Source organism: Excalfactoria chinensis, chromosome 8, assembly GCF_039878825.1.
Source record: "Excalfactoria chinensis isolate bCotChi1 chromosome 8, bCotChi1.hap2, whole genome shotgun sequence".
Taxonomy (NCBI): domain Eukaryota; kingdom Metazoa; phylum Chordata; class Aves; order Galliformes; family Phasianidae; genus Excalfactoria; species Excalfactoria chinensis.
The window spans coordinates 7,413,515-7,437,812 of record NC_092832.1 but is presented as its reverse complement, the minus strand read 5'-3'; the positions used below and the strand labels follow the sequence as shown (position 1 = coordinate 7,437,812).

Genomic DNA, 24,298 nt, shown 5'->3' with positions numbered 1-24,298 from the left:
ATATATATGTATTTGTACAACTTTTGGGCAGTAAAAGAAAGTTTATCAGAGCAGACTGCAGGGAGGGACAATGTCAACCTACACTGCTAGACGTTTATTTATTTATTTAGCAAAGTTTGGAGAGCTAAAAAAAAAGAAAAAAGCAAGTGTGTGTTGCAAGAGAATTAGGGGAAGTGACTGCTGAAATCACTCAGTATAAATGGGGCAAGGTCAATCCCTGGAGGCACTCACTGAGTAAATTATGAGTGCACATAACACAGAGTAATCGAAAAAGTTGGCTACAGCACTAAATGCACTTACTTCTGAGTTCCTGGATCACTAGTATGCCTTTCCTGGGCTATGCGGCTCTCCTGTTATGTTGGACATATTGTACTGCAGAGAGAGGTAAGTTTTAACCTGGAAAAAAGTGGCAAGAAAGTGTATGGAAAAACAGTTATGAAAACAATTGGTAAATAAATTGCTTGAATTGAAGCCTATTTTAATGAATTTCTGACAACGATAATTGAGATTTCTTCTGGTTGCATTTATCACTTTCAGTATTTAGTATTTTCTTGTGTGTAGCATGTAGTCTGTTTATCAGATAAGTACTGCTATTACTAAACTGTTGCACTTCTTTTTTAACGTCTATTACTGCTATAAACTACAGTTAGACAAATCATTTGTATTTTGTTTGTTAATTATTCTAAAATATAGAACTTGGAAAAAGATGGTAGGTTAAAATAGATGATATTCAATAAATATGTATTTCTGTCTGTCTGAAACAGTCCGTGTGATAATCTGAGATTAAGAAGTTGTTACTGGATTGACTGAAAAGCTTACAAAATGCCTATTCTATGACAGGTTAGGTCTATGGTATTTTTCATCCACTGAATAAGATAAACGCATGCAGATGTGCTTTGGGACTTGCTTAAAGAGGTAGTTTGTATTCTGGGTATCTTTCCAGAAGGCTGCATTAATATTTTCTGCTTCACTGTTGAATTAATTTTCCTTGATATTGTACTCATATTGCTTAATATCCATTTAGTAATCTGTTCTGCTTTGACTGCTTCTTTTCTTTTACAAAGACTGGGAAAAAGGCACGGTGTGGTTTTGAGCTAGTATGTCTTAGCTGTGAGTTGTTTGAGAACTAGCTTGTTTCACAAGGGCTTGAGTGCTTCTACCTGAGTCTGCAGTTTGTGCTTGACTTTCTGCAAGCATAATAACAGTGGGAAATTAATTTGAGCTATTCCTAATCCTGATCCAGTCACACGTGTTTAATAAATGATTAATTCCAGCTGTTCTGGTTTCCTACTGAAGTGTTCGAAGGAATGAATTTAAGCTGTATGTGCTAATATAAAAGTAAATAAATCGCACTTAACTTGTTGAGTACACAGATCAATGTGCATGATGTAATTAATATAATTTTGAAGTACATCTTGCCAGCTGATTTCTTTTTCTCAAACTATTAAGAAACCACATTAAAAAAAGAGTATTAATTAGCTGTAGTCAGAAATGCATTTGCATACTGAAGCGCTTTACAGTAACGCTTGCTGTCACGTAGACTGATACCAGAGCAGTAATAGAGAAGAACAGAGAGCTGAAATGAAATCCAGGGAGAAACATAATGTAATGGTGAAGAGACTGTCAGGACATCTTTCTTGTCTTGTTCTGTTTGTTTTTTAACATGAACAAGGAGGTGTAAAGAGTCCCCACTCTGCACAACAGACAATGGAAGTATAAATCAGAAATAAGAGGAGAATACAATTTATTGTGGGTAACAAATGAAAAATAGGTGAATAGGTCAAATTATGGGGCAAAAATCTGAACAAATAAGTTGTTGTTGTTGTTTTTTAACAAATGAGATTGAAAGCAATAAATTTAGATGTCTGAATAAGAGACAGCTAAGACACCCACGTGCAGTTTCTCTGAACCTTTTATAAATAGGATCTAAAAATGGTATATTGGTTTGAATGTGAGATGGCTGAGCTGTACATTTATTGTCTGAATAGTCTTCTGGTTGCTAACAAGCAGATGCATGCATGGAAGAAAAGTTAGTCACATGTATGAGTACATGTATAACTATTAAGCTGTTCTTGAAGTCATAGAATTTAGACTCTGCTTTCTCTGGTTACAAACTGAAAGCATTGGCATGAACAAGCTTAACGAGCTCTAATGAAAGGTATGCAGAACTGGAAAAATCCCTTGTTTCACCTTTGCAGACAATCTTTCTTGGGTAAAATAGACACTTTTAACACATTTGCAAGATGGAGCCAACTGGAGGACTACTCTTCTTTTAACTCATTCCTAGATTTTTTTGAGGGGAAAAAAAAGGTATTAAAGTGTGAATGTATCTTGCTAGTGAAAGTGGAAGTCCCCACCACTTCTTTTGATAGCAGAGTTCCCTCTAGTGGACAGAGCTGTCTTCGCAGAGTAATTGGTTGGAAGGAACATTGTTTTTAGAGTAACTGAAATAGTTCGGAAAATGATGAAGCTGTGGGAGGTCTGACGCTTCCTTTATCACCTCAGCAGTGTCTCCAAAGCTCGCCTACCTCTCCCACCTACTTATGCCAGTCAAAAGAAAGTTACTAGGTCTCACAGTGAGCATCCTTTGCTTTATACTTTCAAAATGCCATAGCTGCAGAATTACACTTTTTTAAGTTTTTACCCTTTGATACAGGAGAATTAGGATTTTTTTTTTCTGTTTGCTCTGTATTAGAGATCACATTTCTTAGTTTCTGTCTGCGATGGCCCTTTTATCCTCTTGTATGGAAAAAAGTTCCTACATATTTTCCCTGTAGTGTCACTTTCAGGCAGCATTTGGACCGTCAGCACTGCTGCTTTCTCAGACCTGTGGCCTTGCAACTAAACTGGTTGAGGCTTTGGTTCCAGCTCTGAGTTTAGCAATGAATCTCATTCACCAAGAAACTTCCTTTCCTAGCGGCTATCTCTCATTTCTTTTCTAAGTTCTAATTTCTCAGAGATCGCTTTTCATCAGTTCTCACTTGTGATGCTCAGATGTAAAATAGAGTATATTGTAACTAATCAGCTACACTGTCCAGTCTGTTACGGTAGGTAAAGCTTCAGTCTTTAAAGTAAATTCATTTCAGTCACTTAGGCAGAGAGATTAAAACTAGGTGACTGAAATTAGGCTAATGATTACAAACACACACATACAAATATTTTTTAACCTTCTTGATGTAATGTTGTTATGTTTCTTAGCAGCTTCCCATTTATTTATTTTTTAATTTCCCCTTTAGCCTCACTTTTCTTATTCTTACTCTTCTTGCTGAAAATGCTCTTAATAAAAGTAATTCAGGTCCTGGGCTCTATGTTTCACAGACAACAAAGAAAGCACCATAAGGAGCTTTTGGAGAAGACTGCGTAATACTGAGTTAATGAGAAACATCAGACATATCCTACTCCACATCCCAAACTGAGTCAAAGCTCACAGAGATCCAAGTGAATGAGCAGAATTAATTACACCGCGTAACAAGTAACTTGCCATAAGAAGCTTAGGGAATGTTTTGGAAAATCATAACTTTAGCTGAACAAAACATTTAGGGGATGTGAAAAAGAGGTCTGACAGGTCTTGACTCCAAGTGGAGCATGAGCTTACTGTCAGTAAGGGCTCTCATCTCTGGTTGTGGTCTTTGTAACTGAAATCTATTTTGAATGATAGCTGCCCAGTGTGTGTTTTTGTGTTTTCCATTGGCTTTACTGTTCTTCCGTCCTGTCCTATGAAATGTCTGTTCATACCCTTACGAAATGTGGATTCTTAGCAGTTCCCCGTTTTGCAATGAAGTTGAAAAGAGATGTGCATTTGATCACAAATGTACCCAGGATTTCATGCTACATTTTCCATTGTAAAAATATTTTGGAGATGTAACACGTGCCTCAATCACCAATATTTGTATTTATTACTTCTAGCTTGCGAACAGCCTCCTCCGAGGAGAGTTAAAGAAATACCTACTGAAACATGGGACAACCCTCCCTATCGACACGGTACTCTAGTAACATACAAATGTCGACCTGGATATATTAAAATAGGACGAATTGTGGTCAAGTGTGTTGATGGAGTGTGGCAACAACAAGGCAGCACAGAATGCAGGAGTAAGTATTAAGATATCGCTTCCAAAATTTTACAAGTCTATTGTTGATGAAACATAAAGTCTAAGCAAAGTAAATCACTAAGCTAGCTTCTAAATGCAAGTCAGTGAAATTATTGTTTTTTCTCTTCAGTTTATTCAAGTAGTTCTAAAGGATGCAACTTCTTGGAAGTAGATCAGGTTTTTTTGGCACTAAAAAGTTACGTAATTTATTTTTCCATGCCTTTTAAACTATAAAGGAAAATTCAGATGAGAATGAGAGCTGCTGCATACTATTTCTGATGTGCCACGTTAAGGGTTTAAAATTGTCTCACACTCTCATACTGAATGAGCTGAAGAACTGGAACTTCATTATTGTTAGTCAGGAGATACTTTCTGTCTATAGGGAATGAGTACTAAACACAAATAAATATTGATCATCTGAGCTTGTTTCTATTGCATCTTAAAATTTTGCCTATCTCAGTGCAACTACTCGGCTTAATAATACAAAATTGAGTTTCAAGATGAATGTAAGTTTTAAGTAAAAATTAACTAATTGTTGGTAGCTTCTTTTATAGTTTTATATTGTGGGCTTTTTTTAGTTGCTTTCTTACTTCAAATTATATTTGCATAAATACTTGGCGCACAGAGATCTTTCCAATTATACTAAAACCAGTGTAGTTTTTTTGTCTACGTATTTTAGTGAATACTGCCACCCTGTGAACTGATGCTGAAACTGGCAAGGTACAGATGGAAGGAAAAAGAGGATGATTTGGTACAGATTATGCGCTCATATTCATTTCTCACAAGAGACCACACTAGATAGCGAAAATTGTGATGGAGAGATCTATTTTCTTTGAATCACACTGAAAGAAATTTAGGGCCTACTCAAACATCTCTTATTTGGATAACAAACAAACAAGGATGTTGATGTGTACCAAGAAATGAAAATGCCTTGTTTGATAGGGACCAGGAAGGATTTCATCTGACAATGCCTATTGAAGCTTAACCTTACAACCCTTATTATAGTATTAAAGAGAGATGAATGAGAATTATAGGATCATAGAATAGTCTGAAGTGGAAAGATCCACAAGAATCAGAATCCAACCTCTGGCTCCATGCAGGACCACACAAAATCTAAACCCCATGTCAGAGTGGTGTCCAGAGCTCCTTGAACTCTGACAGCTTGGTGCCATGTTCATTGCCCTGGCCAGCAGTTGCTCTTGTTAAACTTAACACATTTGATGACTGCTCAACCATTCAGTTGCCAAAGATCTTTCTTCAAGGCCTCTCTTTCCTCAAAGGGGTCAACAGCTCTTCCAGACTTAGTGTTATTTGTAAACTTACTCAGTATGCCTTCAAGTTCTGTATTCAAGTCATCTATGACAGAGACTGCATGCTCATTTTTGCAATTCTAGTTTGGGATCAATTAAGGTCAGACCATAAGTGCAATCCTAGAGAAAACTTGAGCCACATTACTCCTGTGGCTTCAGATAATCCCTCTTTTTTACAGCACAATCCCCATCAGACTGAGGACATTTAAGTGCAAGTCATGAATGGCTCCTGTACTGGAAGATTTACAATGGTCTGTGTCAGAAGTTATGTGAAAAACTGATGTTACATTCTGTCCTTAAAATGTGTCATAAGGCTTAAAATGAGATTAGTCTAAAAAAGAGGAGCAAAGGCTCCTAATTTGTTACTTAGATTAAAAGAAAAAAGTCCTGATTCTACTATGTTCTTATTGAAAACAATGCTGAGCTTTTTTTTACTGTTTCATACCAGGTAAGCCCTGTGGACATCCTGGAGATACTGAGTTTGGTTCCTTTCAGCTCACCGCTGGAAACGAGTTTGTCTTTGGTGCCAGAGTTGAATACAGATGTAATGATGGGTAATATTATTTTACTCAGTATATAGGAGTTAAGGTTTTAATGTTAAGAGAAATATTGGTTATAAATGTGTTGTCTGTAAAGCAACTGCCAACTTGCTCAGTTTTAAGAATACCAGATTGTTGTTTAACTGAAAATACTGTAATTACAATACTAAATATAACTCTTTCCTATGTCTGGTCAGAAGGTTAGTGGTATTGGGATGACTGTTCTTCACATAAATGAAGCTGTCATACCAAGTCTCAGCTCACTTGAAACTGGTTGCCTGAGTATAGAGCAAAACAAATTGTCTGCCTCAAAGCTGGCTCATGACTCAACAAGCTAGCCAGTTCAGATGGGCATGCAGCTTCACACACTGCCATTAGTACTCATAGTAGGCAGTCATTATGCAATTATGTTGGAGAAGTCATTAGTCTGTACAATGGAATTGCCTGTTCTAAACTACAACACATCAAGCCTGCTTAAATAATTTCTATGAGTTATGGAAGGAGGGAGTTATTGAAGGAAGATGTTTCTGGTAGTCTGAGTAACATCCCTTCACTGACTGCTTGGAAGAAATTCTCTTATCTCTCTCTGTTCATTTTCTCCAATGAAAACTGCAGCAAGGCAAATGCATAGTGTTGTGTCTAGGTAAGTATGCTTATAATTGGATTTTTTCTTCATGAAATACAAATCAGCTATAACCGTGCTGAAGCGTTTTAGCCATGCTTTTGCAGACTTTATATTGCTGGAAGATGTACATGTATGAGTTAAGAAATCAATGTTCTTCTTAATCTCTTAATTGCAGACAGTTCTTCATTGTCATTTTAGACTATCTGTAATCTTCTGAACATGTTTCAGACTAAGTAGACGCAGTGTCATTGTGCCTATGATAATCTCGAGCCAAAGATAATATTAATTCAATGAACATGGAATGCATATGACTTGCATTGTCCTATTTTGATGCTGTCCCATGGCTTTCAGTCATGCTGGAACACAGACAAGAGATGTACTCTCCTTGCTAATGACTGTGTAAATCACCCTTGGCTTACTTATTATTGTAGCCAAAGCTTGATGTCTCTGTTATGAAGATAATGCTTTACCAATGAGAAAGCTACTTTAGGAATCTTACCTTTTTGTATCTTTTCCGTGTGCAAGTAAAAGAAACAAAATGGGGAAGATAGGCAGAAAAACTGTGTTTGTTGTTTTTTTAATCATGTTTTGGTTGGTCTGCAGTAGAATATCTGAAACCTACCTGTCTCATTCCCAAAACAGCAGCACTGCTAAGACTGTAATTTGTCATTTACTTTTTTTTTTGTAAGATACCGAATGCTTAGCCAAAAAAATTACCGTGAGTGTCTCGCAGAGGGATGGAGCAACGACATCCCTCACTGTGAAGGTAAATGGAATTTGACTTTTAATTCCTTACCAAACTGACTTTTTATCTGTCTGATACTGTCTGGAACTTGTCTATGATCTCACAACTCTCTGTGGCACGTCTATTGTGACTATCCTGATTGCTTATGCTGTAAATAACTACTCTAGAATATTCACTGACTAAACTCCTAGCATTAATTTACATAGATGTACATATGTCTAAACTCAAGTTATGCAGCAGTGAAACTCATAGAATATCTAATTATTCAAACCAAAAATCACTCACAAAGTTGAGTCTTGTCACTCCCAAATGGCTTAAAGCATTCAATGGCTTAAACCATTCTATCTCATGTAAAGGCTCTGTAGAGTAAGTATCTGCAAAACATGTTTATAAACAAGTCAGCTGGGATGAGACATTTTACATGTATATTTATACATTTATTTATAACTTATTTTCTCCTCCATCCTTATGAATATTCTGTCCATTAAGATTTTGTTACAAGTTCAACATCACTAAGATATAAAGAGAATAAAGAACCCAGTCCTCAGACCTGAATAGTCTGTATGGCTTACATATTACTTAATTAGTGAATTTGGAAACCCTTTCAAGAGTTTCAAACCTGTATGATTGTGGAAGTAATCATCCTTTCTCCCCAGAAATAACTTTTATCTTTTTAAAAGTAATTTCTAGTATTAGATATGTGAGTTTTGATGTTATTCCTGACCGCTGGTCTCAGGTATTCCACATTGAATTTACTGGGTTTTGAGTGCCCGTAGATTTAGGCACATAGCTAGCTCTCTGCTTAATTCAGAGCAATGGTTCCAATGTTTTTCGTCACATGTAGCCAAGATAATGCAATTTCCAAGTCCTCATAAACTTTCTCCTTCATGACCGAGGAGTTTTGATTCTGTTGAAAGCCAGCAAAAGTATCAGAATAGATACTCAAATAGATTTTGAGTAGATCTCAAAGTGATTGCTTTTCCTGTTCGGTTTGTTTGCTTTGTTTTGTTTTCCAGTTGCAAAATGTCTACCTGTGAAAGCACCAGAAAATGGAAGAATAGTCATAAGCGGTGCATTTGAGCTAAACCGAGAGTATTCCTTTGGCCAGGTCATAGAGTTTGAATGTAATGAACATTACAAGCTCGTTGGATCTAAAGCAATACATTGCTCTTCTAATGGAAAATGGGATAGTGACGTACCTCAGTGCCAAGGTAAAACACTGTTATCTGTAAGAAACTTTATTTTCATAGACTTTTAGGAACTGATTACAAAGCTTTCATTTTATTCCAGAGCAATTAAGCATAGGTTGCCTGTCTCCACTGTATATTTGCAGAAATATGATAAAAAAGAAAAATCAGAGGGCATTGTGTGCTAATACAGTCATAGTGGATCATTTGCTCATTCTATGTTTTCACTACAAACTGTGGTTTTCTGGGCTGCACTCAATTTCTTTGAAACTAACTGCAACATAAAATCTATACAATAATAGATTATTAATATATAATAATCTATAAAAGACTCAGTCACTTTGGTGTTCATTTAGCCAAATTAATTATCTTCTTGGTCTATCACTGGACCAGCTCCAGAATGTCTATGACTTTATTCTACTGGGAAGCTGAGACCTGAACAGAATACCCTACATGTGGTCTCACCCGTCCTGAGTAGAGCGCAAGGATAAAGTGAACTTAGTCACACATGCTAGCACTATTTATAGAATACAGTGACTTCTATTAAACAAAACTAATTCCACTGAGATTTATTTCATCCTAATTATAAAATAAATCCAGCAAAGAAATCTAAGAGAACCCTCTGGTGTCCTGCTCCACGGCCTAGGAAACAAAATCTTAGATATGATCTGGCTTTATGAATTCCAGTTTTAGAAACTGCAAGATCTTGGTGGTTTTCTGAGTTTGGCAAGGAACTGAGAATGCTGAGTTTTTCTATAGATGGTTAAATATCCTACAGTCAGTTCTCCAGGTATTTTAATGCTACTTTTATTCTGTTAATGCCGTAATTTTGTTGATTGTCTGCTGAATACGAGAGAGTTTTAGATTTGCTGGAAAATACAAGAAAATGAAATTACCAGAAAAATGAAAACCTAAACATCAGCTAGCCTAGCTGCTTAGTTTGCTTAGTTTAGAACATCCCTTACCTTATATACAATTCTAAAAGCCATTAAAAAAATGAACCATAGCCCTGAAAGATGTCTTATGAATCAGTTTGCTGCCGTTGCTGTGCTACAGCATACTTGGCACTCACAATTGTGTCACTGAACAGTTCTCAGTTAAGTTCCACACAGTCTCCAAATGCAAGTGGTTTTATTGATATAATTTCTATGAATTCAAAAAGAATAATAATTAAAAAACCACTAATTTTTATTCCAATAGGGATTTATTTTCAGCAAATAAAAACATATAAAATTATATGAATTTATGGATTTTGTTTGTTTTTTTTTTCAACTTCAGATATTATCTGTGATGTGCCATCAATTCCGAATGGAATTGTACGTTCCACGCAGAAGACTTATAGGGAGTCTGATCAGCTGCATTATGCCTGTAATGAAGGATACACGTATGGTGAACGAGCAGATGCACTATGTACTGAGTCTGGATGGTATCCAACCCCCTACTGCACAGGTCAGTCTTTTCCTTCAGTTGTTTTGGAAGTTATTTCTGAGATTGATAATGCCAATTGCTAGTTTGTTCATAAAATTAATAATTTCACCCGCATCTGACAAATACACCATGAAGATCTGGCAGGACTAAGGGTTAAAACAGCCAAAGTACCTGATATTAGTTTTTAATGAAGGAGCATGGCAAAAATAGTTAATTCAGCCTTTTATTACTCAAGCGTAGGTGGATGGCACTAGGAAAGTAGGATTTGTTGTGTATACTGCATAAGTAGGTTGATGCTGAAATACTGAAGCACTAGGAGTTGCAGAAAGTTACTGTGTTCCTTTTTATTCTGGAAACCTGAATTAATGAAGAAAACAGCAGATACACTTTTGAGTTAGAATCCCTAATTTGAACAAACAGAAAGGGTAATGCTGAATCTCATTGCCTTCTACAAATGAAGTGAAAATGTTTTAGCAAAGGAATGGAAAAATCAGACACTAAAAAGAATATTTAATCAAGCAGGGTGGGGAAAAAACTGTTAGTACAGCGAAACTAAAGGAAGTATCTGACATTTTTAACAGCATAGGAAAATTTGAAATCAGCTTCTCAGAGTAGTGATAACAGTTACTGTACTATAACAGTTACTGTCCTCCTTTCTTCACATCAAGACATTTTCAGTGAGCTCCAAGTTTACTGGATTTAACGTTAACATAACTAGTGAAAGTCAGTTTGGTTTCATTTGGAATTATATAAAGGCATTCTTCGAATTGGCACCTATGCACACCTTTTCTCTCTTTCCATTTAGAAGTTGTATGCTTTCCTCCGACATTTCGCAATGGAAACTTCAGACCTCAGAAAGACAGGTACACAGAAGGAGCTACAATCACAATAGACTGTCATTCTGGATATCGTTTTAACACACTGACTGCCAAAAATGTAGCTAAATGCACCAGCAGCGGCTGGGTGCCTGCTCCAGGTTGTGTTGGTAAGTAGCTCTCATGCACGAAGATGCAATGCACAGAATTGTTATTTCGGAAATATCTCAGTGAAAAAAAAGAACTCAAGAGAAAGATCTTAAGAAATGTAGGAATTAAAAACACGTATTTGCTGTGTTATGTAGTGTTATGAAGCTTAATGTGACAATGTAGAAGAAAACACTAAAAAATATTGGTAAAATCTAAATTCACGCTGTTTATGAACATGAGTATTATACTGTCAGTGTATCTGTGAAACCTTGTTAATTTGCAATAGCGGGCTCCTAGACAGGAAGATTTGTGGTACACCTGCAGAGTAGCAGGTCAGCCAAGTTAGCAAGGTACAGTGAGTGCTAAAGTATCTAAACCAAAGCACAGGTGGTGGTTGCAAGGTATGTTTAACCATGGTTGCCATAACTTTAGTTATTTACTTGCAGTTGTGTGTTGCTATGTAAAGAACTTCATTATAATCTGTCAAACAGCAAAACAAAATATTCTTGATTGATTATGAGGTTGGTTGGTTTTTTTGCTTCAATTTCCTAGAACTCCAATTACATTTTTGCCCAGTATGTGCAGAATAAAAACAAAACTCAGCAATTAATTTCATAGTTTGTCAATTAAGAATAATGTATTTTTTGTAAGTGTAGAAACCAGAAGGAGATAAGAGCAACTCTGATGAAGTCTGTCTTGTATATGAAAGTTTGAACAAGACAGTATGATCTATTCAAGGAAAGTACATTGTTCTGATAGGGATTAATCAGTTCTCTACTTGTGTGTTCTGAAGCTGAGTTATTTTTCTCACACCACCTCACTCATTGTGTTCTGTTCAGAGGATGATCCCTCTTCTTCCAGCATTTGTGCTTTAGGTCAGGACGTTTCAGGAGGAAACTGTCTGCCATGGCCAAATGGGACACCCTGGGTAAACCCTGGGTTAAAGCTGCTAGGAGCCTTCCCATTTTATCCCATCTTGTCCCCAAAAATCTCCTTAGAGCAACTGAGTAAGCAAAATAAAAATCACTGTGGTTTTAAGATGAAAAATAATAATAGTAATAAAATAAGAAATAAAGAGAGTAGCTAGAAAGAACATTTAGTGTGAGATCCTGGAAGTGACAAACAAAAGTGGTAACGGGTACCATTGCAATTTTTAGAGTCTGTGGTTCAGTGTCTGTACCTGAGCTAGCTAACTGGGCTTCCGTCCCTTTCAATACGGTAATTTAGTTGAAGCCCTCTGAAGTAACAATGTCGTCTCGGTGTAGAATAAATACTTACATTTGGTTTCAAGAATCAGCATCTGGAATCCACTGAGACAGAATTTCTGTTGGCTGTTGTATTAACAGGCAGCCAGCGTAGCTATAGACAATGAGAAAGAATTCAGAAGCACTGTACAGTTGCTCCTGTACTCAGTGGAATCTGGCAGAGCATGTAGACCCAGTTCTTCTAGTTACAGGAAACACTCCATGAAATCGTATCTGGATTTAGAACTTTGTACGCCAAGCTTTTTGTCATACATGTGCTGATATTGTTGCTATTAAATTCTTTTTAAAGAGAAACCATGTGACTACCCAGCTGTACAAAATATCAGGTTCAGTTGGCATCAAAGTTACTTTCCAATGAGGATTGGGCAGAGTACTTACTACCGCTGCGGTGAAGGCTACTTAACCCCAACTGAAGAAACTTGGGTTGAAATTTACTGTTCTCATGAGGGCTGGGAGCCAGTACCACAATGCCTCAGTAAGTACACTCGTAAAATATGCTTAATTTTGTTTTGGTTATTAAAGGTCTGCACAGGAGAAGTTGCACTGTGCAGCTTAGCAACTTATTAAATTACAGCTGCTTTAGCTGACCCCTGGAAGTGCACTCAGACTGTTATCCCATCTTTTTGGCTTAAACAGTCACCTGTCAAAGTGACATTATGTAGTGAATTAGTCTGAAATGATGAAACGTTTGGATTTGGGGCATTCTTTACACCTGCAGCTATCCCCAAGATCAAGAAAAAATTAAGAAGAGTAAGAAGGACATTTTTTTTCCTCTCTAGTGTTCAGGTCACACACATGCATCTGCTTTCTTTTGTACACACAGTGGTACATACACTTAAATTATTTTCCACATAAATAATCCTCCTTCAGTGGCTTGGGTGCATTGTCCAGAGGTTATTATCTGGAATCCAACGCCCTGTCCCTTGGGATAACAGCTGGTGGAAGGTGGAACACTTTTAAGCTGAGGGTAAGAATGTCTGCAGTAAGAGATCCAAATGCAGTGAATTAATCATTCAACTATGGGAAACAAATTTGAACCAGTCAGTTGAAGACTACTCTCATAACCCAGACCTTCAGTCACAGCACAGTTCCTACCTATCTACAGAACCTGAAGCATCAGCTGAAGGCTGGTTTTTCTCTTGTTGCCATCAGTGAACAGGAGATCAATACAGGGAATGAACAGAGCTGTGCCAGGTGGAAACAACCAGTTTCTCCAATAAAACAGCCACAACATTCCTTCCATGTGTCTAGGCTCTCGGGATATGGGATGCTGTAAGGACAGCATGCTTAGCTGCTGGTAAATTTTCTAGAGCTGGTTTGAGAAACTGACACGCTTGTACAGGGATAGTAAAATTGCCTGGTATCCAATACCTAATGTTTCTCAGCACACACGTCAAAATTTGAGAGACTCAGCATAGCACCCTGGAGTTGTACATGACGCTAGAGGCAGTGAAGTTAGCCAGCCTTTTTTGTTAACTACAGTAAAGTCTTTAGTTTACTAGGCCAGTTCTTAGTGCTTTATGAAACTCCTGTTTTTGTGATACAGTGATTACGGGGCAGTGAAAGGAAGCAGACCTTGATTCAGGCTTGAACACTGATGTCTTTTGAGTATAGACACAAGGGTAGGAGGAAGCTTTCTTGGTAAGTGTCTTCCTAAGAATTATTTACTGTAGTTTTGGCTGTTTTTATTAATGTGGTTAAATGAACTTTTCTTCTTTAGAAATATGTGATATCAGGCATCCGGAAAATGGTTATATGCAATATTCTTGGAGAAAATCTTACAAAGAAGGTGATAGAACTAAATATATCTGCAATGTTAACTATCGTACTGCAAATGAAGATGGTGAAATTAGGTGCACAAAGAATGGCTGGTCACCTACCCCGAGATGTATCCGTAAAGGTGATTATGCTTCTTTTTTTCTAACTGAAACCAATAAATCTATGGTTACATCACCCATGTTAATTCCCTCACTGCTACTTAGTGCAGCTCTAAGTCTAGGTGCCTGTGTGTTGCCTACCTGTAATTTCTTGTCTCCTTTCAGTCTCTAGCTTGATCTCTTTCTCTTGCTTGCTTTCCAGTTGGCATCATACTGGAAGGAGGGAGGAATGGGAAAATTACCTTTCCTAGCACTGTTTCCAGCTTTTGAACCGAGCCTGAAATTGCTAGAATTACTACAAATTCCTTAGATAATGATTTTGGGCATAGGAAAGAAATAACCAAATTTCCAACTCTCAGACCATCAGAGCATTTATTTTAGAAAACATGTTGCACATGATGATGATATCTGCAGTGTCTCGCTTGCAGTAGGGGTACAAAGTCCTCCTGATGCGTGCACACTACACGCCTATCATGAATTTTGTTTCTACTGAAAACCAAATGCAGCCGTATGGTCTTGGAATCTTAAAGAACAGCTGCAAATGAAATCCCTGCCCAGCCTGGCACCAGTTGGTAACACTGAATTTTGACTTTTCACACTTCAGTTGGATCCCAGGAAGGGACCTTAATGCAGAGGCAGAAATAATTGTGCTCTTAAAAATGTTCTGGATCCTACTGCTGTTTTTATTTGTCCTCCTTGTTCTAGATGTTACATCTCTGTCATTTAGCAATGGAAAGGAATTCTGTCTTTCTCTTTTCAGAAACATGCCAGCAGGTTGATCTGACAAATGGACATTTCATGAAAGAAAAGACAACATTTGATATAGGGGAAAGTGTCACCTATAGGTGTTATAATGACTTTGTAACTCCAGAAAGGCAAGAAATGAGAGAGATACGATGTCTAAAGGATGGCTGGTCTCCACCTCCAAAGTGTATCCGTGAGTAGCACACAGGCTTCAGTGTTCCCTGCTGCTGACACTGTAAAAATGTGATTTCCTATGTACTCTGATATTCTTCATCTATACTGGTATAGTTTTCTTACTGAATGGAAGGAAAGTCAAAAAGAGGACAGAGCCTCCAGAGGGGAACTTTTCTGAGGCTCCAAGAAATAAAAAGATAAAGCAAAATGGAAGTGAGTAAGCAGGAAAAAGTATCTCCTGTCTTCTAGGTGAGCCATCCTTTTGGACCCTCAGTGGTATGAAGTACATTGTCATTTACTTCTCCAGTGATTTTAGCTGATACAAGGTGCATACACACAAACTTAATCCCAGCTTTTCCATCTTGTTGACAAGAATATGAGCACCTTTCACTCATGCCAGGAACAATGTATGAAGACATGCCTATCAGCCAAGGTATCATGCCAAGAACTTTGTTTAAAAGTGAGCAGACTACTGAGAAACATGCTTCGTTATTTGGAAAGATGTTATCATCGTGCATAAAAAAGATTAGGCCATACATTTTACCCTGAGGCTAGAAACTATGCTTTTGAAAAAGACTGGAGTGCTTTCTCATGAAAATACTTTCACGTTCTTGTTGACTTTCTCTTATAAGTCCTGTCCTCTCCTAACAGGAGTGAGTATAGGATACAAAAAGAAGATACTTGATCTTTCATTGTTACAATGATAAGGTTTGCCATATTGACCAACTTCAGCTAATATTTTGTCTCATGCTTTAGTCTCAGGTTATGCTTACCCAGAATTTTATTTATTTATTTATTTATTTTCTGGGGCCCTCACAAAAGTCCATGGGCAAAATACGTGAAGCTGTTTGAGACTGCATCATTAAAATGAGAAGCAGTAGTAGAAAGGAAGGAAGATGAATACAGTAGATATTATGTGAATATGATGCGTATGACATTCTACATTCATGTGCTGACATTGCAAGGTTTTTAATGTTTTAACTATCCCCAGTCATACAGGAGAACCAGCACACCCCTGCAGTACAGGATGGTGGCCCCGAAGGGCAAATTTCTGGATCACCAAATGCATTAACTTTGTTTCATTCTACAGAATCCTGTAAAACACCGCGTGCTCACATTCTGATTGACAATGCAAGGAAAAATATATACCTGCCTGGAGATATGCTTGAATATGCATGTCCTGAGGAATATCACACAGAAGATAACATGCCAACTGGTACTACCAGGTGTGATGTAAATGGTGAATGGGAGCCAGCACCCCGCTGTGTCGGTAAATACATTTGTACTCACTAACCACTGTAACTGTACACACGCTGTAAAGCTTTATTCCTTCCTGTGCTTTTGTTCTAATCGGTGTCAAGTGATGATAAGAGTGTGGCCACCTCCTCCCGCCTTTCAGACCCTTCATCAGCACTTAAAGACAGGAGTCGCCTAAAACATAAATGTAGATCAGCTACGTCCTCTTTCTTCTTCAGCTGATAGAGACAGAAGTTTACCAGCAAAGGCACAAATGAAGCACTCTGGGTTCTCAAGCATGTGTGCATTCACGAACTCCCCGAGGCCTTTGCTGACCTCCCTCACACCGGTGTTCCTCCAGTAGCTGGTTTCTGGGATGCCACAGCAGCTGGAATTCAAAGACCCCCCTGCTGGCTGTGGTAGACAGCACCTGAAGCCAGGAATGCCTACTCGGTCTAACTTGAGCTGGCACCATTTTTTCACTCAAACACATACAGGTCTCACCAGTAACTAGCACCCAGACCTTGCTGCACGCAAACACATGGAGTAGAAAGTGACAGTATGCAACAAGATAGACAAGAAGGGATGTAATAAGAAGATAAAAGATGACAGGGTGGACTGTGGTGATCAGATTCAGGGCTCAGGTAGATGAGCACACTGACCTGCGCAGTTGTACACTTGACTGGTGCATTTTATGCCTTTTTCTGTTTATCCTGCTTTTTGTTTTCTTAGTTCCTACTTCACTCTGCACATCCCTCTGTGGACTGGTGTAGCTGTGCTTTTTTCCACACCTCACCCTGTCCAGGGTCCCCCTGGCTTATGGTCTTATCAGCTGCAGAGTCTAGACTGATCCTCCCAAAAGCAGTACCTGTACTTTCCTGATATCCAGTCAACTAATGTAACTGGGAAGAAAATTTCTTGTCAGTCTCCATGTTTCTTTCTGATCTTTGTTTCTGTATATGTAGTTTATTGTTTCCCCCTTGTCCATGAGTAGCAGCTATATATTTTTTGCAGTTTTCACAATATACACTGAAATATTCTAACTTTGCAGCAATAGAATGTGAACTGCCAGTACTGTCCCGTGGGCGTGTTTATCCTCCAAAGAGCAGATACTACAATGGAGATGTTGTGGAATTCAGCTGTGTAGGTGATTACGTAAGAGTGGGCCCTGCCTCTGCTCAGTGCTATCACTTTGGATGGTTTCCATCACCTCCAACATGTAAAGGTAATTTCTCTGTTGACTTTATTGTGGTAGGATGCATATACAAATACTTCGGTTCTGAAGACTTTTGTGGGCACCTGTAAGTCAGTGTAGCACCCAGGACACCTGTCTGGCAACCAGGCCACATGTTTTTCTTGTTCCCTTTATTCTATTAGCTTCACTTAGGTGAACTGGAGATCTTCAGTAAATGATTTGCACAAAACTTCACTCAGATTATTAAGTGTAAAATACTGCTTATCCAAAAAGGCATAATAGGGTGCGATATGGCAGCCAGAAATTGGGTACAATCATCTCTTCCTGCACCCTAAATAACTTTTGCCACTGCCTAGCATTGATACTCATCGAAGACTTTTTTCTATGCTGTTTTCTCTCATCACGTGACGTTTAAGTGGGGGAAAAATGATTTTGGAGATGATACACAGCTTGAACCCAAAGGTAAGAAACTCAGTGAAAGTTTCTTACTGCAGATTTCCTCAGTTTCATCCTGTAGGATTAACAGGTTCCTGCAGAAGGGAAGAAATACCCTGATCTGTGCTGATGACACAGCACAACTCATTGGAATCTGAAAATAATATTTTCAGACTGTGCCTTCCATGAGAAAGATCAAAATGACAAAGGCATCTCATGTTTCTCATCTCTCTTCTTTCCTGTTTACTCAGTCATTTGTTGTTGCCTTTCGTGCCCTCATCCTTCTTTTCACTCACTTTTTTGCATTTGAAAACAGGTGTATTTTATCTAGTTGACTCTTTAGCTCAAAACACAGGAGGCAGGAGTTCACTCCTTCAGATGTGAATCCCTTTAATGTACAGTGCACAACTCTGTATGGACAAAGAGCGTGTCACTGTTACTTGCAGAATATTCACTTTATTTATTCTGTGACAATACTGTATCACAGGCAGGTGGAGTCAATGCCCATCTAACACTTTTCATCCATTAAAAATTGATTGATTTCATGAACTGCTTATTTTACCATAGCTGGAAACTTATGACGCATAGAAAGAAGAGAGAAGACTGAGCCAGGGTAACTCATCTCTGTGAGCTCCACTCCAGCACGTATCTAAACATTCACAGGCAGAAAATAATGACCTGTTTAAGCTTTTCTGTATCTCTTTCTTAACTTTAAGCAATAAATTCTTTGTTGTTGTTGTTGTTGCACTTACTATGTAAGCGTGTTAATAATCCCAACTGCAGCATATATGTTTGATCTCTTTATTTCAGTGAATCCCAGAGACTGTGGACCTCCACCTGAAATCACCAATGGAAATATTACTGGTGGCTTTCTGGAACGGTATCAGCATGGGAAGAGAATGGAATATGAATGTGGCACCCAATTTAAATTGGTTGGATCAAAGGAAATAGAATGTTTGGATGGGCAGTGGTCATCTCCTCCTTCTTGCATTGGTAACCTACCTACTACTATGTATATAAAACTATGGTGATGCAGTACAAAGATAATCAAATGTGAAGTGAATTAGATATAGTCATTTGTTCTCTAGGGAAAAAAAAAAAATAGTTCTATAGTGAAAACAAGAAAAACCTCGTGTGGCTGTGAAACTTCTTCAGTGAGGAATTCCTCTGATACACCTGCCCCTGTTTTTCACAGCTTCTGAGAACATAATCACTTTCACAAGTTCCTATGTTATTGAACTGTTCAGGAGATTCTGCAGCTAACTAACTGTGGTGGAGGTCTGGAAGCAGGCAGGGAGGGACGTGCCATCACATGGATATCTTTCCTTAGAAAGGAAGCTAGAATCCATTAGCAAAATTCTTCAGTATTGACAGAGGTCTCAGAAGTCTTGAAGTTCCCTTGGGAGATCTGTTAATCTCTGGCTTTTAGATTTTCCCAGATCTTCCAAGAGCAACACTGATGTTTTAAAACTGTATGACTGCTCACATCTTTTCAGTGCTTGATCCACAGAGAACAGGTTTTGTGCTCAGGCTTAGCAGAAGTGTGTGGTCCAAGCTTGAGTGCAGAACTTTTCAAGTCCAATTTCTGCATTCGTCCTGAGTTTTCCCTTTCTCCCAGCAAAATAAAGTTGTATGTGTCTGTTCTATTGACATCCCCTTTTCCTCCCTCAGAAGGACTGCTAATATGCTGCACTCCTCTTTGCAAGCCACTAATCTTCGCTGTGCCTAGCACAGCAACAGTGGCGACACAGCAGGAACTACAGTTATCACACAGCAGAGACAACTTTGCAGCATTCTTATCAGTTCTAAGGATATTAGTCAGTTCTTGTAGTAATGCTAATTGAAAGTGTACATTACAGACGTGTAAGTGCATGACCAAATGTAATTTTTGATTGACCAGAAAAAGGGATCCAGATGAGTTGGATTAACTGAAGATTTTCTTATGCTTTAGGATTCATGTACCTTAGTAAAACTGTTTGTGAAATTAACCTTAGCTGAATTGACTCATGAAGTATGCCATGGAGTTATCTCAGTGAAGGAAAGAATTCTAGTCAACTGACTAAATTAAGGACGTACCCCAGCTGTGTAGAAGGTTATTTTGGGCGTTTAATTTACTGGAGTTGGTTTTACTCACCAAATACAAATGGAGTTACTTTATATAAGTTCTTTTGGGTATTCCCATGTGACATCAATACTTTGTGGAATATTTCTGTTCTTTTCAACAGAAGACAAAATGCCCTGTAGGTCGCCTTCTTCTATCTTGAATGTTGTTCTTCACCAGCAAGATCGAGACCAGTTTTCTCATGGTGATGAAGTAACCTACGGATGTAGGCAAGGCTCTAGGAGTTCTAGCAGAATGAAAACAAAATGTCTTAATGGGGAATGGAAGCCTTCACCTCTTTGCAATGGTAATCTTCTTACGTATTTCCGTAATATTTCAGTTATGAGTTAAACACTGTTACAGTCATGGTTTCAAGGACTTTGGGAATCAATATGTAGCTTGAGGTACTGTAATTTCTCACATCTCAACTAAATGATTTTCCATTTCCTCCTCTTTTAAATGTTAACGTATCCTTCATCCTGGAAAGACTATGGAGCTACAAGTTTGTAAACACTCTGAGTAGGTTTTGGGAAGGGAATGGACGGTTACACAGTGGTTAAAATCAAATGTGGCTGCACTGCATGTCCTTAACGTACAGTGACCCTACGACAGTACTTTTGTACTCATTCTCATGCGTTCCCCAGCAATAATTACTCCTCAGAAAGCTTTAGATATAACAGCAAAAAAGACATGGATAAGCATTAGGAAAATTATGACTTCTTTGTTAATGGACGCGTACATACATATTATCTGAACCAAATCTATTCTTTGGCTGTTTGTGTTGATTTTTTTCAGACCCATTTCATCAGTGTGTACTTCCAGAGGATATTGTGGTTGAACGCACTAGTGTTCCCAGGAGAGCAAAGGAGACTGGGCTGCTTTTAACATATAAATGTAGACCAGCTGACAGCCATTTTAAACAGGCAACTTGTGTGTCCGGAAAATGGTCTCCAGAGATTGAGTGTACAGGTATGATTTTAGATTTTCATACAATTTCTTCTTTTTTGTATGTATGGTAAATGCTTGTTATTGAAGATTCTTAGCACTTTTGTGCCACTGATTTGTAACAGAAATGTTTACATTCTTGTGTGTGTGTGTGTATATATGTATATATGTACATAATTGCATAGTCATTTCATTAGGAAATTATTTGAACAGCAAATAAAACTTAGAGACTCTACTTAGTGAAGCAGACTTAATAGTATCTGCTCTGAGCACAGACCTAGAGGAGGCTGCCATTATCTAATATATGTCCAATGGGTCAGATGCCTGCAGGACTGACTTTAAGTAATAGACAGAGCAGGATATTGCCTGTAAAAGAGTAAAAACAATTATGACTTAATTGCGTGATTTCAGTAAGCCAGATGTGTGGAAAATTATGTGTTGAAATGGGAGAAGCATATCAGGTGGTTACCATTCAACACAGCGTTCCCTTTCAAAACAAGTCCCTGCCATCCATATGTTCAGGAATAATGAGAAGATACAAACTGAGCTTTTGGGGTCTCCTCCTGCCTAGACCTATCTCTTTCCCTTCCTTTTCCTGTCCTATAGCAGGAGCCACCTCATTCCTTGAGTGGCAAAATTCACATCGCTATTAGGTAAGCCTGGGAAGACAACATCGACAATACAATCAAACCATCAAAAAAAACCCAAGCCCAACAAATCAGACACAACCTCCCAACCAGTCACACTTAACCTAGAAAACCCCAGAATGTGGAACAGTTTTCCTTAAGTAGCTCACCATACAGAGAGTTAGGAAAAGCACATAGGAGACTGCAGCTGTGTAATGGAAAAGGGAGGCTACCAGTTATGACAGGAAGGCAATTTTGAGATACAAAAAGATATATTTTTCTGAGTGCAGTTTCTGTGAAAACATGTTGAAAGCATTATAAGCATCTGAGAGCAGCTCTAGCATTTTTCAGGCAGAACAAAATGATCGTGGTACTAATTAAAGCTTGAGATAGCGACTGAAGAGTTGTCCACTGACAAGTGTTTTCTTAACTGTTGGTTACTGTTGCAATCGGTGATGAACTGTTACACTTCACCTGGTGCTCTGTTATGAAATGAATGTGCATCTTTAGGTGAGAATACATGCCCACCTCCACCTCAGCTGCCCAATGCTAACAAGATAACAATTGGAAGAAATTACAAGAATGGGAGTAAAATAGCTTTTTCGTGTCTGGAGGGTTTCCATCTCGTCGGTGCAAACGAAATAACGTGTATAAATGGGAAATGGCAGTCACCGCCATACTGCATTGGTTAGTAGCATTTGTTTTTATTTTATTATGAGCTTCTGTGTTGTGTACTTGCAGTCATCATTAGCAAAAGGATGCTGTTGTTTTTCTTAGGACAGTCAGAAACAGGTAATTGTATAGATAAGCAGTGGCATGTAACTAAGCAGGAGGCCTTTTTATTCAGGCAGACATATCGGAGATGACACGTAAAATTTTCAGGCAATTCCTCAAGAGCTGTGTGTTTATTCATGTAGCAGCAAATTCAGAGTGGAGTGTCAGTGTTGGGCAGGGGCTTTGGAATAGTGTCCTGGTGAATCAATTGAGAATGTTGGGTGGAATGGTAGCACTTTCTTGTTTTCTTTCTTAATTCTTGGTTGTTGGTTTTTTTTTTTCTTCTATTCCTTGTGACTTCTTGTAATACAAGAGTAAATACTATGACATAACTTTGTACATCTGTCCTAAGGAATCACAGAATGTTTTTTCTTGGAAGGGATCTTGAAAATCATCAATTTTTACTCCCCTGCCATGGGCAGAGACACCATCCACTGAATCAGCTTCCCCAGTGCCACATCCAGCCTGGCCTTCAGCATTACCAAGGATAGGGCACCCGCCACTTCTCTGAGAAGGCTGTCATTGCTCATTACCTCTGTCATAACGAATTTTTTCCTAGTATCCAATCTAAATTTCCCCTCTTTTACTTCAGAGCCATTACCACTCTTACCTCTCCATTCTCTCATAAAGAGCCCTTCCCCAGCTCTCCTGTAGCCCCCTCTAAGAATTGGAAGGCCACAATGAGAACTCCCCAGAGCCTTCTTTTCTCCAGGCTGAACAAGCCCAGTTCCCTTGGCCTGTCTTCACAGGAGATGCTGCAGCCCTCTGATTATCCTCAAAAACTTCTGCCCCGGGCTTGTCTCAATCTGTTCTCCACTTAGCCTGTATTTGTGCTTCACATGCTGAGGAATCTGTAGGCCAACAGTTAAAACGTTACCAATCAATGCCAGTTATCTCTTACAAGCAGGAGTTCATTAAGAGATAAAGTGTCTTCAGAAGCGGATAGGAAATGGAAATACAGGACAGATGAGGTCCAAGATAATGACTCGTGCACAAAGTGCCAAGTGAGTCTGTGTCTTTAAGCTGGAAGATTTTGGTGCTTTGTGTTTGTTTTTTTTTTTTTTTCCTGTTTTCTTGTTTATGAGTTTCCACTTCTGATCAGTGGCTCACAAAGAGAAGAATGAGAGAAGTGTTTGAGCTGTTCATAGAATTAATATTACTGCAATGAAATTTTCAGTCCTGGTTGCTGAACAGGAAGTTTGATTGTAATCAGATCCTTTGTCTTGTTGAGTAGAAATGTCTGCTTTCAACTCGATGCATCAATTAATAAATCTAATTTACCGGTAAATAGAAATGAATACTTCTTAAAATGTGACAGTTTCTTCTGCTTCTCTGCCTGTGATTGTTAACCTGTTCTTGTTAAGTTTTAACTGTATCTTCTTTGTGCTAAGTGGGATATGGCTCTAACTTGGTTCAAATCAAAAGACATAAAAACCCTTATAGGAAGGAGAATGGAAAGGAGTTTTGCTTTGTGAATCACACGTATTTATTTATCTGTCTTTCAAGACACTTCATTTTTTGTTTGGAATTTCTTTTTTGTTTTAGACTGCATATGTCTATGGAACTTATTGTTTATCTCTGTATTTTAAAGAAAATCCCTGTTCGCCACCACAACCTGTAGAATACGCTGATGATCCCAGGCTGGTAAATCAAAACTTAAAAATGGTAAAAGAAGGGAGAACAATTTATCTAGCTGGTGCTGTAATGAACTTCACTTGTCGTTCTGGATTTGTGTTAGACGGACCATCGGAGATAAGCTGTTCCATGGGAAACTGGAGCTCATCCCCTACGTGTTCAGGTAACATCAAACAATACTTTTCCTAAAATGTGCTTGGTAGTGAATTTGAAATACTGTCAAACTTGAGTTGACTAGTTACGACAGTTTCGTACTTTAAGTATTCCTGTGGTATTTCTGCCATCTTTGTTCAGTGTTGTCTCTACCAGATGAGTCATGAGCACATCCTTATCACCCAAGGACCTGTTTTCTACAGAGTCTTCAGCGTAGTAAAGGACAGAAGCCTTTTCTGGTGTTGATAGAA

General features: G+C 38.3%; 1 protein-coding gene across 1 annotated transcript in view; it reads left to right on the top strand.

Annotated features, from left to right (window-relative positions):
• The first annotated feature begins 215 nt into the window (after positions 1-215).
• CFH (complement factor H) overlaps positions 216-24,298 on the top strand; it is a 29,817-nt gene continuing 5,734 nt past the window's right edge. Inside the window, exons 1-17 of the mRNA XM_072342566.1 lie at positions 216-384; positions 3,907-4,089; positions 5,847-5,952; positions 7,252-7,328; positions 8,324-8,518; positions 9,773-9,943; positions 10,728-10,907; positions 12,442-12,627; positions 13,873-14,052; positions 14,790-14,966; positions 16,038-16,217; positions 17,235-17,408; positions 18,624-18,806; positions 20,039-20,221; positions 20,710-20,883; positions 21,996-22,172; positions 23,851-24,057. Of these exons, the coding sequence (XP_072198667.1) occupies positions 291-384; positions 3,907-4,089; positions 5,847-5,952; positions 7,252-7,328; positions 8,324-8,518; positions 9,773-9,943; positions 10,728-10,907; positions 12,442-12,627; positions 13,873-14,052; positions 14,790-14,966; positions 16,038-16,217; positions 17,235-17,408; positions 18,624-18,806; positions 20,039-20,221; positions 20,710-20,883; positions 21,996-22,172; positions 23,851-24,057 (2,827 nt within the window). The 5' untranslated portion in view covers positions 216-290. The remainder of the gene's footprint in view (positions 385-3,906; positions 4,090-5,846; positions 5,953-7,251; positions 7,329-8,323; positions 8,519-9,772; positions 9,944-10,727; positions 10,908-12,441; positions 12,628-13,872; positions 14,053-14,789; positions 14,967-16,037; positions 16,218-17,234; positions 17,409-18,623; positions 18,807-20,038; positions 20,222-20,709; positions 20,884-21,995; positions 22,173-23,850; positions 24,058-24,298) is intronic.